The sequence below is a fragment of the Oncorhynchus keta genome, chromosome 23 (assembly GCF_023373465.1).
Source record: "Oncorhynchus keta strain PuntledgeMale-10-30-2019 chromosome 23, Oket_V2, whole genome shotgun sequence".
In the NCBI taxonomy this organism is placed as follows: Eukaryota; Metazoa; Chordata; class Actinopteri; order Salmoniformes; family Salmonidae; genus Oncorhynchus; species Oncorhynchus keta.
In genome coordinates this window covers 25,286,773-25,303,177 of record NC_068443.1, presented here as the reverse complement: position 1 = coordinate 25,303,177, position 16,405 = coordinate 25,286,773, and the positions used below count along the sequence as shown (strand labels likewise).

Here is a 16,405-nt window from a genome sequence, read left to right as displayed (position 1 = left end):
CTCTAATTTCCTCTATATTTATATAGAATAATATTGATGAAGAGTACCTACCCAAGTGTTTGGGGGTCTCTTACTGAGGATGTGTAGAGGTAGCCACCATCTTTAGATCCTGTCACTGGGATTTTGATCTGAAACATAAAAAGTAATATTAATATCTTACACACAGTGATGGATAATGGTAATGCTGGTGATGCTCCTAGTTGGTTCCCATACAGGAGGAATGACCCTCAGAGAGCTACCTCAGCCGTGTAAGGTTCCACCCGGTTGTGTCGGTCAGACAGGTGGATGTTGTGGACCTTCAGGGGTGGTGCTCCCAGACTGTCCATGGCTGTCTGGTTGGCTTTCAGCTGCTCCAGGGCAAGACGGTGGTAGTCCGACCGTGAGAAGTTCTCTAGCAAAGAAAACAAAGAGTGGCAGGCAGAAATATTTACATGAGCACATTTTGCTTTCATTCACTTTCTAACATTAAAGAACCATGAATTATCCATGGCAACACCTACACTGAGTGATACGTACTTTGCAGAAGGTAATACATTGTGCCGCATCCAGCACCAGTCAACAAGGTGGTGTAGATGGCCATCTGCTGGAGTTTGCTTGTGGAGACCCTCATGATTGTTGCTTAGAGTAGCAAACTCACGGTACCAGTGACAAGAATATCCTGGAGAGTGGACTGTTTGATGACAGACATACAAGTTATAAAGACGTTCTCCAAAATGTACAAATTCCACAAAACCATCCCACATTTCATCAGAATCTTTGAGTCAAAAGGAGCATACATTCAGATTATTTGCACAATTGATCATCCAACTCATAAAATAATCATATTTATTTTGGATCTGTTACTCTTTATTGTCGTCTTTATCAAATCTGTTTTGTTAAAGGGATAGTTCACCCAAATTACATTGGTTTCCTTACCTTGTAAGCAGTCTATGGACAGCAGTCCATGCTTTGGTTTTGTTTACTTGGCCACTGTTTTAAATGCTAGCTTGTTAGCATGTTTGGCACAAATCCAATGTAAATCAATGGTACATCTATTAACATTTCCGTGCTTCATGTCCACATCATCTGTAAGTAACTTCATTGAGTTACACAATACATTTTTTTTTATACTTTAGTATGATTTTGACATGAAGCACAGATTAAATCAAAGCATGGATTTGTGTCCTACCTTGTCCATAGACTGCTTACAGGGCAAGGAAACCAATATATTTCTTTCTAATTATGGTGAACTATCCCTTTAAACCTAAGATCTTTAGTTGAAACAATAACAAAGGGTCGCCCCGCCTGTGTTTTAGTAAAAAGCTGAGTGATGTGCCTGTAGAAATGTAACTACTCTCAAATGTATAGACATAGCTATGGATGCAAGGACTGACCATCCAAGATAAACATAATTATAGATTTAACAATGTTTTGAGGCTATACAGTGTTGACATTTACATTGCTTACAATCATTAGGCCTAAAACAAGCTTATATTTTAAGTTCTGATGGGGTACGACCATTAAGTAAGCTCATGAGGCATGTATTAGTCATATTCCTCAATAATCCATAGCCTTATTATCTGATAAGTACAAAAATGGATGTAGCAACTAAGGATTTTAATTTTAAGGGTAGGTCAGACATTAAAATGACAATTTCCTCTTTTACTGACCACATTCTGTGTGACTGGGTGCAGTAGGCCTATAATTGTACAATGAAAGAACGAGGTTTGGGTAGGGCATTATTTATATATATATTTTTTAAAGTGGGCAGGGAGAGAGTAACAGTCCAGTGTCTTGGAGCAGAGAAAGCCAAGACAAGACTACTTAAAACACAAGACTACCCTGAGAACCCACTTAAGACCTGTACACAGGTACAAATTTGCCCAAAATACAGTGCCTATAGAAAGTCTACACCCCCTTGAGCCGTTTTCACATTTTTCTGCCTTTAATGAAATTTAAAAAGGGATTACATTAGACATGATTCACAGCTGTGACAGCTGACAAAGGTGCTTCCACCAAGTACTAACTTAGGGGGGTAGATACTAATCCAATTTGGAAAATGTTCTATGGCTTTCTATCACTTTGAAAATGTAGAGTAGAGTAGGTAGATCTGTATGAAAACAAATGTAACGTAATCCTTTTTAGATGTAATTTTCTGACAGCAAAACGTAAACAGTTTAAGAGTGTAGACTTTCTATAGGCACTGTATTTCTTAAAATGATCCCCTACAGTATATTCATATTAGTGTCAATCTATACTGATCAAAAATAGAAATGCAACTTATAAAAAGTGTTGGTTCCATGTTTCATGAGTTTACATCCTGTTAGTAAGCATTTCTCCTTTTCCGAGATACTCCATCCACCTGACAGGTGTGGCATATCAAGAAGCTTATTGAAACATGATTATTACACAGGCTCACCTTGTGCTGGGGACAATAAAAGGCCACTTAACACAATGCCACAGATGTCTCAAGTTTTGAGGGAGTGTGCAATTGGCATGCTGACTGCATGAATGTCCACCAGAGCTGTTGCCAGACAATTTCATGTTAATTACTCTATCAAACGTTGATTTAGAGAATATGGCAGTACGCCCAACCGGGCCTCATAACCACAGACCAGTGTAAGCAGGCCAGCCCAGGACATCCACATCCAGCAATCACCTAACACCTACGGGATTGTCTGAGAACAACCACCCGGACAGCTGATGAAACTGAGGAGTATTTCTGTCTGTAATGAAGCCCTTTTGTGGAGAAAAACCAATTCAGATTGGATGGCCCTGGCTCCCAAGTGGGTGGGTCTATGCCCTCCCAGGCCCACCCATGGCTGCGCCCCTACCCAGTCATGTGAAATCCATGGATTTGGGCCTAATGCATTTCAATTGATTGATTTCCTTATATGAACTATAACTCGGTAAAATCTTTGAAATTGTTGCGTTACAATTTTTGTTCATTAACGTTATAGGTTAGGCTTCTTGTGACATCGCCATCTAGGGTATTCAAAGTGTAATTAGTATTTTGGGGGTAAGCGCAACCAAGGATAGCACTGTAGCGCAGCCTTGGAAATTCATTCAAGCAAAACGTTCTTGTAGCCTGGTGTAGGCATTTCGTACGAAGACTTTTACGACCAAATTAAATTTAGAGGAACATGCACTACTCTAAAAATATAATTCAGAATGTCATCTACAACAACAGTTCAATTAGAGACTGAACTGAGGACATTCATGCTGTATTTATGGGAGTCGCCATATTGCTGCCTAAACCTAAATCTAACCTAAAGCTTGCTTGAGCTGAAACCAGTCATTGGCTGAAACACATCCATACATTTTAAAATACATGTAAACGTTATGTAAATGAACGAAAATATAATAATTACCGAATGTCGTAATTTGTTTTTATAACAAAACGTACAACCACATAAGAGGCGAGACGTCCATATCACGTGATGAAACTTCACGTTCTATGTACACGTCACACGCAAGCTGTCTTGAAAAAAAAAGTGTTATGAAAGTTGTTACACAGTTATATCACAGCGACAAGAGCTCGACAGTAGCATTTTATTCACATAAGCGAGTCATCTGCGTCAATTTACTGTCGTCGAGGGCAATACAGAAAGTAGGTAAGGACATCATGCTTGTATGTAAACCAGTTTTAATTAGTGCTGAATGTGGAACTCATTCAACAAGGACAGCATTGCGCATTGTTTCCAGGGAATTCGTGAAGTTGTACGTGTGTTACTGTATTTATTCTTGATGTCATGCAGAACATAGACTTACCATTTTCATGTCAATTATGAAATTCCTTGTCTAATTTTTAAGTTACTTGTGTAAATCAATGGAGACCTCGAATGTTCCTATTATTTGTAATGATTTGCATTTGTAATTTGTAATGATCAGCACCCCACCCTAGTTCTAGTTTATATATCTGTAATATGGATACCTTGAGATGTATATAGCTATCGCGGGGTCGCGGGGCATCCCACCATGATAGCTAACGTTAGTGTACTCATTATTACACTGCACCATTTTAGGTCTGATAGGAAGGAAGCCTTCATCAGCTGTGCACATTGCACAAAGACATTAGATAAGTCCTGGAAATACAGTGCATTCGGAAAGTTTTCGGGCCCCTCGACTTTTTCTACATTTTGTGAACTTACATCCTTATTCTAAAATGGATTAAATATATTTCCCCTCATCGATCTACACACAATACCCCATAATGACCAAGTGAAAACAGGTTTCTAGAAATGTTTGCAAATGTATTCACACACACACACACACACAAACATATTTACATAGGTATTTAGACCCTTTGCTATGAGACTCAATTGAACTCAGGTGCATCCCTTTTACATTGATCATCCTTGAGATGTTTCTACAACTTGATTAGAGTCCACCTGTGGTAAATTCATTTGAACTCACATGATTTCGAAAGGCACACACCTGTCTATATACGGTCCCACAGTTGACCGTGCATGCCAGAGAAAAACCCAAGCCATGAGGTTGAATGAAGGAATTGTCCGTAGAGCTCCGAGACAGGATTGTGTCGAGATACAGATCTAGGGAAGGGTACCAAAACATTTCTTCCGCATTGAAGGTCCCCAAGAACACAGTGGTCTCCGTCATTCTTAAAGGGAAGAAGTTTGGAACCACCAAGACTTCCTAGAGCTGACCAGAAGGGCCTTGGTCAGGGAGGTGACCAAGAACCCGATGGTCACTCTGACAGAGCTCCAGAGTACCTTTGTGGCGATGGTTGTCCTTCTGGAAGGTTCTCCCATCTCTGCTGCACTCTCAGGCCTTTATGGTAGAGTGGCCAGACGGAAGCCACTCCTCAGTAAAAGGCACATGACAGCGCACTCGGTGATTCTCTGGTCTCATGAAACCAATAAATATTTGGCCAGAATGCCATAACGCTTGAATGCCAAGCGTTATGTCTGGAGGACACCTGGCACCATCCCTATGGTGAAGCATGGTGGTGGCAGCATCATGCTCTGGGAATGTTTTTCAGTGACAGGGACTGGGAGACTAGTCTGGATCAAGGGAAAGATGAACGGTGCAAAGTACAGAGAGATCCTTGATCCCTGCTCCAGAGCGCTCAGGACCTCAGACTGGGACGAAGGTTCATCTTCCAACAGGACAACGACCCTAAGCACACAGCCAAGACAACGCAGGAGTGTATTCGGGACAAGTCCCTGAACAAGTCCCTGACTTGAACCAGATTGAACATCTCTGGAGAACCTGAAAATAGCTGTGCAGCGACGCTCCCCATCCAACCTGACAGAGCTTGAGAGGATCTGCAGAGAAGATGGGAACAAATTCCCCAAATACAGGTGTGCCAAGTTTGTAGCGTCATACCCTGTACTCGCTGCCAAAGGTTCTTTAACAAAGTACTGCGTAAAGGGTCTGAATACTTATGTAAATGTGATATTTCAGTTCTGTATTTAATACATTTGCTAAAATTTCTAAACCTGTTTTCACTTTATCATTATGGGGCCACTCTGTTCTTGGGGACCTTAAATGCTGCAGAAATGTTCTGACATTACACAATCCTACCTCGGGGCTCTACGGACAATTCCTTCGACCTCATGGCTTGGTTTTTGCACATACGTGCACTGTCAACTGTGGGACCTTATATAGACAGGTGTGTGCCTTTCCAAATGATTTCCAATCAATCGAATTTACCACAGGTGGACTCCAAGTTCTAGAAACATCCCAAAGATGATCAATGGAAACAGGATGCACTTGAGCTCAATTTCGAGTCTCATAGCAAAGGGTCTGAATACTTATGTAAATAAGGTTTTATATTTTTAATACATTTGCAAACATTTCTAAACACCTATAATGTAACAAAATGAGGAAAAGTCAAATGGTCTGAATACTTTCCGAATGCACTGTATGTTGGCTTTGACAGAATTGAAAGGAGCAAGACACTGGTTTCTTTCCAACCATTTCCTTCCCAACTCCCTGTTCCTCTCTGCTGTCAGACATGTTTGGTTCAGTAGTGGTGGGCATCGGGACAGCAGGCTTTGTGAGGATCAGGGACATGCTAGCCCCTCTGCCTTCCAGTGCAGCTGAGAAGCTCAGTGTCAAAGGCTTCATTTCCAGGTGAGGCACCAAGACATCTCATTGTTTGCTGACAGTAAAAAAACAAGAGAAAAACAATGGTTGCAATATACGAAATAAATAGAAACACAGCAGTGTGTCCAGGTGCTGGTTTTGGCAGGAACAACTAGTATTAACTTCTTGGCGCACCCATCCCTTTAGCGGGATCATTTTCGTCAACATCCGCTGAATTGCAGAGCGACAAATTCAAATAAAAATACTAAAAATATTTAATTTTCATGAAATCACAAGTGCAATATAGCAAAACACAGCTTAGCTTGTTTTTTAAATTTAATTTAATAAAAAATAAAAAAATGTATCCCTTTTTCTCCCCAATTTCGTGGTATCCAATTGTTGTAGTAGCTCCTCAGGTTGTTTTTACAATAAATAATCAATAATATTTCAACCGGACCGTAGCTTTTTCAATAGGAGAGAGAGAGGAAATGCTCCAAGCTGTCCATGTCTCAAGGCTTAAAAATCCTTATTTAACGTGTCTTCCCCCACTTTCATCTACACTGATTGAAGTGGATTTAACAAGTGACATGAATAAGGGATCATAGCTAGCTTTCGCCTTCATTCACCTGGTCAGTCTGTCATGGAAAGAGCAGGGGTTCTTAATGTTTTGTACACTCAGTGTATATTTGCAGTGCAATGACCTTTGTTGCACTGAAAATATTAAATAAATAAGCACTGGAGTCAAGGTCAGTCGCCTGTCATTTTTCACTGTGCGCTTTTTTACTTTTGTAATACTTCAATATTGTAGAGTGAAGCGATTAAAATCATATTACGTGATCTTGTTTAATGGTGATATATAATCTCTGACCTGTCCTGTACTCGATCATAGAGGCAGCAGCTGGGATGTGTGGATGACCATGTTGCCTGAGTCGTGCACACTGTAGCAAACCTTTACACAACGGAACAATTCAACTGTGCTCTTGACATGTTTTTTCAAGTCACTTTTCCCCTACTGAATACAACTCTAGTGCTGTCTTCCCATAGGAGGACCCTAGAGGAGCAGCAGGGAGTGAAACAGATCACTATCGAGGATGCCCTGAGGAGAGATGACATAAAGGTGGCCTTCGTCTGCACTGAAAACGCTGTGCATGAGGAAAACATCAGGTAAAACTCTCTCACTGACCCCATGTCTCTGACGGTCCTCTTTGGTAGTTGTTTAGTTACCCCGTCATCAGTTTTGTTTCTGTCTGAAGTGCTCTTACACAACAGAGCTATAGTTTCACCATGTTACAAATCACCACTAGGAGTCAGCACTGGAACACGTGTCAAGCTTCAGTACACTGTTGCTTTTCTTTCTCAGTCCACGGAGGCTCAGTTTGTAGGTTAATTAACCATTCATTGAGCCTGGTCCATTTACCAGGCCCTCAGACAAACTGTCTAACAGTTGTAGTTTATAAGCTATGTATTATACAACGTTGGGACACACAGTAACACGACAGTTTAGCAAGTTGTTCAAGATATCGTCCTTGACCCTCATAGGTGCTTCATTGTAAATCGATCAGGTAACATCTGAGGCGGTTCCGGAGCTGTATCAACAAATGTCACCCTAGGGGCTCCTCTGGCATTCACATTATCCTGAGCAGTCTCCTCCCTCTCCCACAGCTGATTACAATATGTGTAGCTGTTTGATGTCTACCTCTCAAACCCTGGAGAGCATGACCAAGGCTCCTGCTCTCTAAGGGCCCCTCATTATGACTGCAAACTGTAGCGAAAACACACTCTTAAATGATGCTTTCTACTCTCCCTCTCACTGTTAAATGTTAGGAGTGTACAGAGAGGCTTAGACAGGCTGTTAAAGAATGGAGAGTTATTTTAGGCTGGTTAATGAGGGGTGTTGAGAACATTGTCATCATGTTTCACTGCTAGACAGTTCCAGGCTAACGGTCTAAATGGAACAGCAGGTACTGCCCTTCATACTGTAAAGGAAAGGAAAAGTAAAGGGGGGCTGAAATGTTCTTGAACGACTTTGTCATACAGGATACTTCATTATCTTCTTTTGTTGTCAATTTAATTGGAATGTTTTTGAGAAAGTTACAAGGAGTTTAAGAGTGGTCAATGTGAAGTTTTCCAAACTCTGAACATCCTGGGTTATTGAAACATTGACCAACGGTTATTACTGGGAAGTTTGGGATATTAAGTTACATTTGAGTTGTGCATCTCCCTAGTACAGAACTCTTTTTAAATCGTCTTCATAATTTTGCATGTTCTGTTGAAGCAAGGTCTCTTTGACACCCTTCTTGGCTACTCAAACAAACTCAATTATCCTATACTATTTTGCATGTTCTAACGGAGCACAGGACATTTCTGGAAGCTGGGAAGCATGTCTGTGTGGAATATCCTATGGCCATGACACACAAGACTGCCGTGGACCTCTGGGACCTGGCTCAGGAAAAAGGTGAGCTGGACATAATCATTGGGAGAGATTTATTTTGGTTAATTCGAAGTGTATAGAGAAGACATGGTGAAGTATTGATGACATTATGGGGATGATGTAGTAGACGCGCGTATCTTAACTAGTATTGATCACCTATGTATTTAATGTTCTATGTCTAATATGTACCTAGGAGTGGTCCTGCATGAGGAGCACATAGAACTCTTGACAGCCGACTTTAAGCAGCTGAAGAAGGACATAGCAGGGAAAAAGCTGGAGGAAGGATCCCTTCACTTCACAGGTGAGAGACAGACTGGGACAGGGAGTAAAGCACAAATACACAAAAATCCCAGCACCACTGATGCATCACCTCAAATACAACACTGATACATCACCTAAAATACAATACTTGTTACAGAAAATAACTGCATAACATGTATCAATTTGATGTACATCGTCCAGGTCACAGGGTTCGGAATAAATATTTCATTCCAGAGCTTTTGATATAGTATAGCTCCCATCAAAGTGACTTGTAAAATGTTGTTTTCTCAGTCTCCACAGTACACCCATTTAGGTTGATGTGAAAGAGAGCCAGCCTGTGGAGTGAGGCAGGCAGACAGATCTCTGGTGTGAAATAAGGCAGGGTGTTATTGATGATGTCTAGAGGTGCATGTCAAACAGCACCCTATTCCCTACATAGTGCACTATTGTCATTGGTAGTGTACTACATAGTGAATGGGGTGCCATTTGGGATGCGGACTAACTGTTCTATTCATCAGAGCACTGCTGGGGAACAAGTTAGTTAATGCATATGAATGGGCTTCTCCTAAAGCAGCAGTGACTGAATAATAAATCATAGTTCTCAACTTGAAACGCTCCACACAACCTCAGATGACAGACAATATTTTATAGCGGCTGACTTTTGACTAAGAATCGTAGCGGAGAGCGAGTGGAAGAGCCAGAGGGAGTAGTGTCTGACATTTGAGTCAGGGCAGTTTTAGGAGTTGGACTGTAGGAGGCAGCAAGCACCAAATGAAATATAACTGTATATTTTGGGAAATTCACTTCAATGGTTCATGTTCATTTTATGCTTTATGGTGTGATATATATATATATATATGCATATATATATATGCACCACAACAGTGTATGTCCTGTAATGTGATGAGTACAAAATCAATGCAAAATGTGTGCTAACCAGTCCTAAATGTAACCAGATGATGATTGACAATGAGCCAATGGATTACATGTCCCTTTACAACTACTTCTGACTGTAGTGTTCCTATGTGTCGTCTGATAGGAGGTCCTCTGAAGCCGGGCTTTGGGTTTCCAGCTTTCAGTGGCATCGCCCGGCTTACCTGGCTGGTGGATCTGTTTGGAGAGCTGTCTGTCACCGCTGCCAGCATGGAGGAAGACCAGGAGAACAAGTACATGAAGATGACCACTCAACTCATGACTAAAGAGCAGAAGTATGTACTGTACATTAGAATCAAGTAATAATATCAGATAACGTGTCCTTCACAACACCTCAAACCTAGCTATTCGGCCAGCCTCAAACATAATTGCCTTTATTACACCTAAAGAAAATACTGGTAGTCCAGCCCTGAAACTTTGGGTTAACTATAACCTCCTTGTAACATGTTGTGGTTTTAATACAGGCCTCTCACATGGATTGAGGAGCGGGGTCCTGGCCTGCCCAGAGTGAAGAATATCAACTTCCGCTTTGACTCATGCACCATGACCCAGCTTCCCCCGGCTGCCAGGGAGCCGGTGGGTCTCTTCATGCAGGACCTGGTGCTCTTCAGTCAGAAGCTTCTGGGCCAGGTCCCCCGTGACCAGCTCCATGCCGAGCGCCACAGGGTCCTCCACTGTCTGGAGCTGGCCGACCGCATCCAGCAGCTGAGCCAGCAAGGCCAGGGATCAGCCCAGGACGCCTAGAGACACAGTGGGGTCCCAGCCTACCGGGGGGCCCCAGCAAAGTTACAGTAACTTTTCCAAAATTCCCAGGATTTCTAGAAATTATGTTTTTTTTTCTCAGCCTACTGGTAGATGTCCAAGCGCACAAGATCCGGCCCCTAAATAAGCCTTCTACAGTACAGCTACTGTAACATGCTGTACTACTGACAGACGCACTCGCAACGTCTTTGCAATGTTAAGGGATTTTATTCATAAATGAGGGAAAGGAGATGTGCGATGCCTTTCAGAAACAGATAGGTCTCTAAGGCATGTCAGCTTATTATATTAGGGTTAGGCTGTTACTCACAACAGACGTCATATGTACTGCATCTTCACATTGATGAAAGGTCCATTAATAGTTTGATGTTTGCATTGTGTTACTTATTCAAGTGAATCTACATTACATGTACTCTAACATTCTGGTGGTTGAACACAGCTCATGATGCTTTAGCATTAGCTGGTGGTGCTTTTATATGTTCATTACTTATTTATCTTATGACATTTATTGGCTTATGTTGTTTAGCTACCGTGCACTCAGAAGTGGAAAGCAAAACAGTGTCATACTGATCCTTGCATGTTCAAATCATTCACTCTCTACAATAGGTGTTTGCCTGATACCTCAGCTAAATATGGCACGGATGAATATTTCGACAGCTCTGGCAGGTGAAAGTGTGTTATTTACACTGCAACTTCAGTTGTCCAAATGTTGTTGGACTGCAATTGGCACATCTGTTTTAAAGTATTATTTGATTAATGTTCATCCCTTGGAGGGGGAGTGTATTGTCATGTGTTGACAAATTGACAGTGTTGCTTTATTCTATTTATTCAACCATAAAGAGCCATTTTCATTTACAAAGACGTGACGCCACGGCTGAAAACACCTCCCTGGTGTTAGCACTAAATAAATCACTCTTGTGATTGTTCTTGCAACACGCTTCCCTTCCCCTTTTCTCTCTGTTTCAAAACGACTTTTGCATGGCTGATGGTGATGAAACTTAAAAGACAAACACAAAAAAAGAGTATGTGAAAACTTGAACTGTACACTCCAGAAAGTCTTAAGGTTGCACTTCGATGGTAGAATAAGTCCTCCTGTTCTTTGTCTCCCCAGTGACTATCCCTCTGAATGGGGCCACAACAGAAACCAGTATTTCAATGGTCTCCAAATTAGTGTTGTATTTAATTCCGGGATGCTGACAGACTGAATTGGTGCCTTATTGGCCTGCTCAGTTTCCTCCATTGTTAACATCCATGTCAGTCCCATCTAATGATATCTATGGTTCCATCCCGTGTCACACAAGTACACACTACCCAGTGACACTTAACTGGGTGTCACTGTAGTGTTAGTAGCAATTTATAGGGAGAGGAAATTACATTTCTTTATCAGTTGAGGAGGGAGAATCGTGCTGTTATATTGGATTATAATGCCTGAATGTTTACATGTTTTGAGTGTATTGTAACGGTATAGTTTGCTATAAGATTCATAATTTGCTGGTATCCATATTAATAAAGTGTGCCTGATTGATCGTCTTCCTGTATGATTCTGGCTGTTCCATCCTTGATGAAATAGTCACTGTGTGTCATAATAGTACATGGTACTTATAGAGCGCTTTTCAAGGACCCAAAGTCACTACAAAAACAAACAGATTAACAGGAGTCAAAACATCAGACTAAACAAGAACATGAATAAAGAGAGGGGTGGGCTCAAGAAAGGGATAGAGTGTGATGTAGGGTTGGGATTTGGATATGAACGCGGTTTAGGGTAAGGCTTTGGGTTAGGTGCTGCTCAGTATGGTGAAGAGAGTAGTGTATTTCTTTGTGTGTGGGGGGGGGGATTAAGGATATGCTTTGTCAAAGCGGTGGGGCTTCGGGATTGACTGAAAGATGGTGATGGACTTAGAACCACAGATTGCTGGAGGGAGGAGCGACCCTGGAGAAGGCCCTGCCGCCCAAGCTTTGCCCTGGAGCTTTGCCATGGGGATGACAAGGTGGCCTGCTGTGATTCACACAGGAGTGCACGTGTAGGTTGGTAGGGGAGAATCAAATCAAATGTTATTTGTCACATACACATGGTTAGCCGATGTTAATGCAAGTGTAGCGAAATGCTTGTGCTTCTAGTTACGACCATGCAGTAATATCTAACAAGTAATCTAACCTAACAATTTCACAACAACTATATTATACACCCAAGTGTAAAGGAATGAATACGAATATGTACATAAAAATATATGAATGAGTGATGGCCGAACGGCATAGGCAAGATGCAGTAGATGGTATAGCGTACAATATATACATATGAGATGAGTAAAGTAGGGTATGTAAACATTTAAAGTGGCTAGTGATACATTTATTACATCAATTTTTCCATTATTAAAGTGGCTAGAGTTGAGTCAGTATGTTGGCAGCAGCCACTCAATGTTAGTGATGGCTGTTTAACAGTCTGATGGCCTTGAGATAGAAGCTGTTTTTCAGTCTCTCGGTCCCTGCTTTGATGCACCTGTACTGACCTCGCCTTCTGGATGATAGCGGGGTGAACATGCCATGGCTCGGTTGGTTGTTGTCCTTGATGATCTTTTTGGCCTTCCTGTGACATCAGGTGGTGTAGGTGTCCTGTACGGCAGGTAGTTTGCCCCTTGTGATGCGTTGTGCAGACCTCACTTCCCTCTGGAGAGCATTCCGGTTATCATCGGAGCAGCTGCCGTACCAGGCGGTGATACAGCTCGACAGGATGCTCTCGATTGTGCATCTGTAAAAGTTTGTGAGTGTTTTTGGTGACAAGCCAAATTCTTCAGCCTCCTTCTTCACCATGCTGTCTGTGTGGGTGGACCATTTCAGTTTGTCCGTGATATGTACACCGAGGAACTTAAAACTTTCCACCCTCTCCACTACTGTCCCGTCAATGTAGATAGGGGGCTGCTCCCTCTGCTGTTTCCTGAAGCCCACAATCATCTCCTTAGTTTTGTTGACATTGAGTGTGAGGTTATTTTCCTGACACCACACTCCGAAGGCCTCACCTCCTCCCTGTAGGCTGTCTCGTCGTTGTTGGTAATCAAGCCTGCCACTGTAGTGTCGTCTGCAAACTTGACGATTGAGTTGGAGGTGTGCATGGCCACGCAGTCGTGGGTGAACAGGGAGTACAGGAGAGGGCTGAGAACGCACCCTTGTGGGGACCCAGTTTTGAGGATCAGCGGGGTGGAGATGTTGTTACCTACCCTCACCACCTGGGGGGCGGCCCGTCAAGAAGTCCAGGACCCAGTTGCACGGGGCGGGGTCGAAACCCAGGGTCTCGAGCTTAATGACGAGTTTGGAGGGTACTATGGTGTTAAATGCTGAGCTGTAATCGATGAACAGCAATCTTACATAGGTATTCCTCTTGTCCCGATGAGTTAGGGCAGTGTGCAGTGTGCTGTGTTGGCGACTGCGTCATCAGTGGACCTATTGGGGCGGTAAGCATATTGGAGTGGGTTTAGGGTGTCAGGTAGTGTTGAGGTGATATGGTCCTTGACTAGTCTCTCAAAGCAGTTCATGATGACGGAAGTGAGTGCTACAGGGCGGTAGTCGTTTAGCTCAGTTACCTTAGCTTTCTTGGGAACAGGAACAATGGTGGCCCTCTTGAAGCATGTGGGAACAGCAGACTGGGATAAGGATTGATTGAATATGTCCGTAAACACACCAGCCAGCTGGTCTGCGCATGCTCTGAGGACGCAAGCGGGGATGCCATTTGGGCCTGCAGCCTTGCGAGGGTTAGAAGGTCTGAGAAGGTTTTGTATTTATTATGGATCCCAATTAGCTGCTGCCTTAGTAGTTTAAACAGTCAGCTCGGTGCATACAACATGTCAATACTTCCCACAACAAAAAGTGGTGATGAAGTCAATCTCTCCTCTATTTTGAGTCAGGAGAGATTGACATATGTATTATTCATGTTAGCTCTCCATGTACATTTAAGGGCCAGCCGTGCTACCCTGTTCTGGGCCAATTGTAATTTTCCTAAATCCCTCTTTGTGGCACCTGACCACACGACTGGACAGTAGTCCAGTTTCAACAAAACTAGGGCCTGTAGGACCTGCCTTGTTGATAGCGTTGATTAGAAGGCAGAGCTGCGCTTTATTATGGACAGACCGGTCCCCGTCTTAGCTGCTTTTGCATCAATATGTTTTGACCATGACAGTTTAGAATCCATGGTTTAGTCTCCTCAACTTGCTCAAATACCACATTATTTGTTACAAGATTTTGTTGAGGTTTAGGGTTTAGTGAATGATTTGTCCCAAATATAATGCTTTTAGTTTTTGAAACGAACACATTTCTAACTTGTTTCTTTCCACCCATTCTGAACCTGACTGCAGCTTAAGTGTTGCAGTGATTTCACTTGGTGTGGATTACAACAGCATGTTCCAGTTCCCACCCATATTCAGCAACTTCTCACAGCCATTGAAGAAGAGTAGGACAACATTCCACAGGCCACAATCAACAGTCTGATCAGCTCTACGTGAAGGAGATGTGTCACGCTGCATGAGGCAAATGGTGGTCACACCAGATACTGATTGGTTTTCTGATCCACAACCCTACTGTACCTTTTTTATTTTTAAATTTGCCCAATTTTGTGATTACGATCTTGTCTCATCGCTGCAACTCCTCGGAAGAGGCGAAGGTTGAGACTTGACAAGATCACAATTGGATATCACAAAATTTGGGAGACAGTCAGCTTTAATTTGAGGGTATTTTTATCCATATCGTGTGAATAGTTTAGCAATTACAGCACATTTTGTACATAGTCTCCCCATTTTAAGGCAGCAAAAGTATTGGGACAAATTCACTTATACAGTATGTGTATTAAAGTAGTAAAAAGTTAAGTATTTGGTCCCATATTCATTGCACGCAATGACTCTACAAATTTGTTGGATTCATTTGCTGTTTGTTTTGGTTGTGTTTCAGATTATTATGTGCCCAATAGAAATAAATGGTAAATCATGTCCTTCTGTAGCTCAGTTGGTAGAGCATGGCGCTTGTAACGCCAGGGTAGTGGGTTCGATCCCCGGGACCACCCATACGTAGAATGTATGCACACATGACTGTAAGTCGCTTTGGATAAAAGCGTCTGCTAAATGGCATATATAATGTATTGTGTCATTTTAGAGTCACTTTTATTGTAAATAAGAATAAAATGTTTCCAAACACTTCCACATTAATGTGAATGCTACCATGATTACAGAAAGTCCTGAATGAATCATTTATAATGATGAGTGAGAAAGTTACAGAAGCACAAATATCATACCCCCCAAAAATGCTAACTTCCCCTGTTATTGTAATGGTGAGAGGTTAGCATGTCTTGGGGGTATGGTATTTGTGCTTCTGTAACTTTCTCACTCATCATTATTCACGATTCATTCAGGATTATCCGTAATCATGATAGCATCCACAGTAGTGAAGAAATATTTAGAAACATATTCTAATACATAATAAAAGTGACTCCAAAATGACAGGTGAGACTCACGAACACACACGTGTTTGTTGTTTTGCTGTAGGATGCTCACAGGCCTCACAAGACTGGTCTGAAGCTCCCCCAGTACCGGTTGAAAAAATGAATGGAAGTATATATAGAGACTGTTTAGTGCCAAAAAGAAGAAGTTAAATACATGTAAAAAATTATAATTAAAAAGTGTTTCCTAATCTTTCTTATTTCTCTCAGATATAGAACAGACTCTTCTGAACAAACTTCCTTCAGATTTTTAGGGGGGACTATCTGTTGTTCGAGGTAGTAAATCTGTCATTCAATGCGTTTGCATGGGCAGTAAGGCCAAAAATAATTTTTGATCAAACATATTTTTTATACAGTACATATATATTTCTTAAAACAATTCCATATAGCTATGTAGTACCAGCCACCCATCCTTACAAACCCTTGCTCCCACAAGCCAAGATTATCACCACCTCCCATCCTTGCCCTCTCTTACCCACCCAGGCCTAGTTTATCCCAACCTCCGTCTTTCCCCC

General features: G+C 42.0%; 2 protein-coding genes across 7 annotated transcripts in view; one reads left to right on the top strand and one right to left on the bottom strand.

Moving 5' to 3' along the window:
- Positions 1–3,443, bottom strand: part of LOC118402050 (cytochrome c oxidase assembly factor 1 homolog) — a 36,630-nt gene extending 33,187 nt beyond the window's left edge. For all 5 annotated transcript variants that reach the window (XM_035799906.2, XM_035799904.2, XM_035799905.2 and 2 more), the window contains exons 1-4: positions 3,351–3,443; positions 517–670; positions 240–391; positions 52–128 (exon numbers count right to left, since the gene is read on the bottom strand). In XM_035799906.2, coding sequence (XP_035655799.1) covers positions 52–128; positions 240–391; positions 517–610 — 323 coding nt within the window. In that variant the 5' untranslated portion in view covers positions 611–670; positions 3,351–3,443. The remainder of the gene's footprint in view (positions 1–51; positions 129–239; positions 392–516; positions 671–3,350) is intronic.
- LOC118402049 (biliverdin reductase A-like) lies at positions 3,437–11,944 on the top strand. 2 transcript variants are annotated; one of them, XM_035799899.1, is made up of 7 exons: positions 3,437–3,593; positions 5,958–6,078; positions 7,075–7,194; positions 8,388–8,485; positions 8,655–8,762; positions 9,762–9,930; positions 10,120–11,944. In XM_035799899.1, exons 1-7 carry the CDS (start codon positions 3,437–3,439, stop codon positions 10,397–10,399), a joined length of 1,053 nt encoding a protein of 350 aa, XP_035655792.1. In that variant the 3' UTR covers positions 10,400–11,944. The 2 variants fall into 2 exon arrangements, with proteins under 2 accessions (XP_035655792.1, XP_035655794.1); XM_035799901.2 differs by having other exon boundaries at positions 3,465–3,589.
- The last annotated feature ends 4,461 nt before the right edge of the window (positions 11,945–16,405 follow it).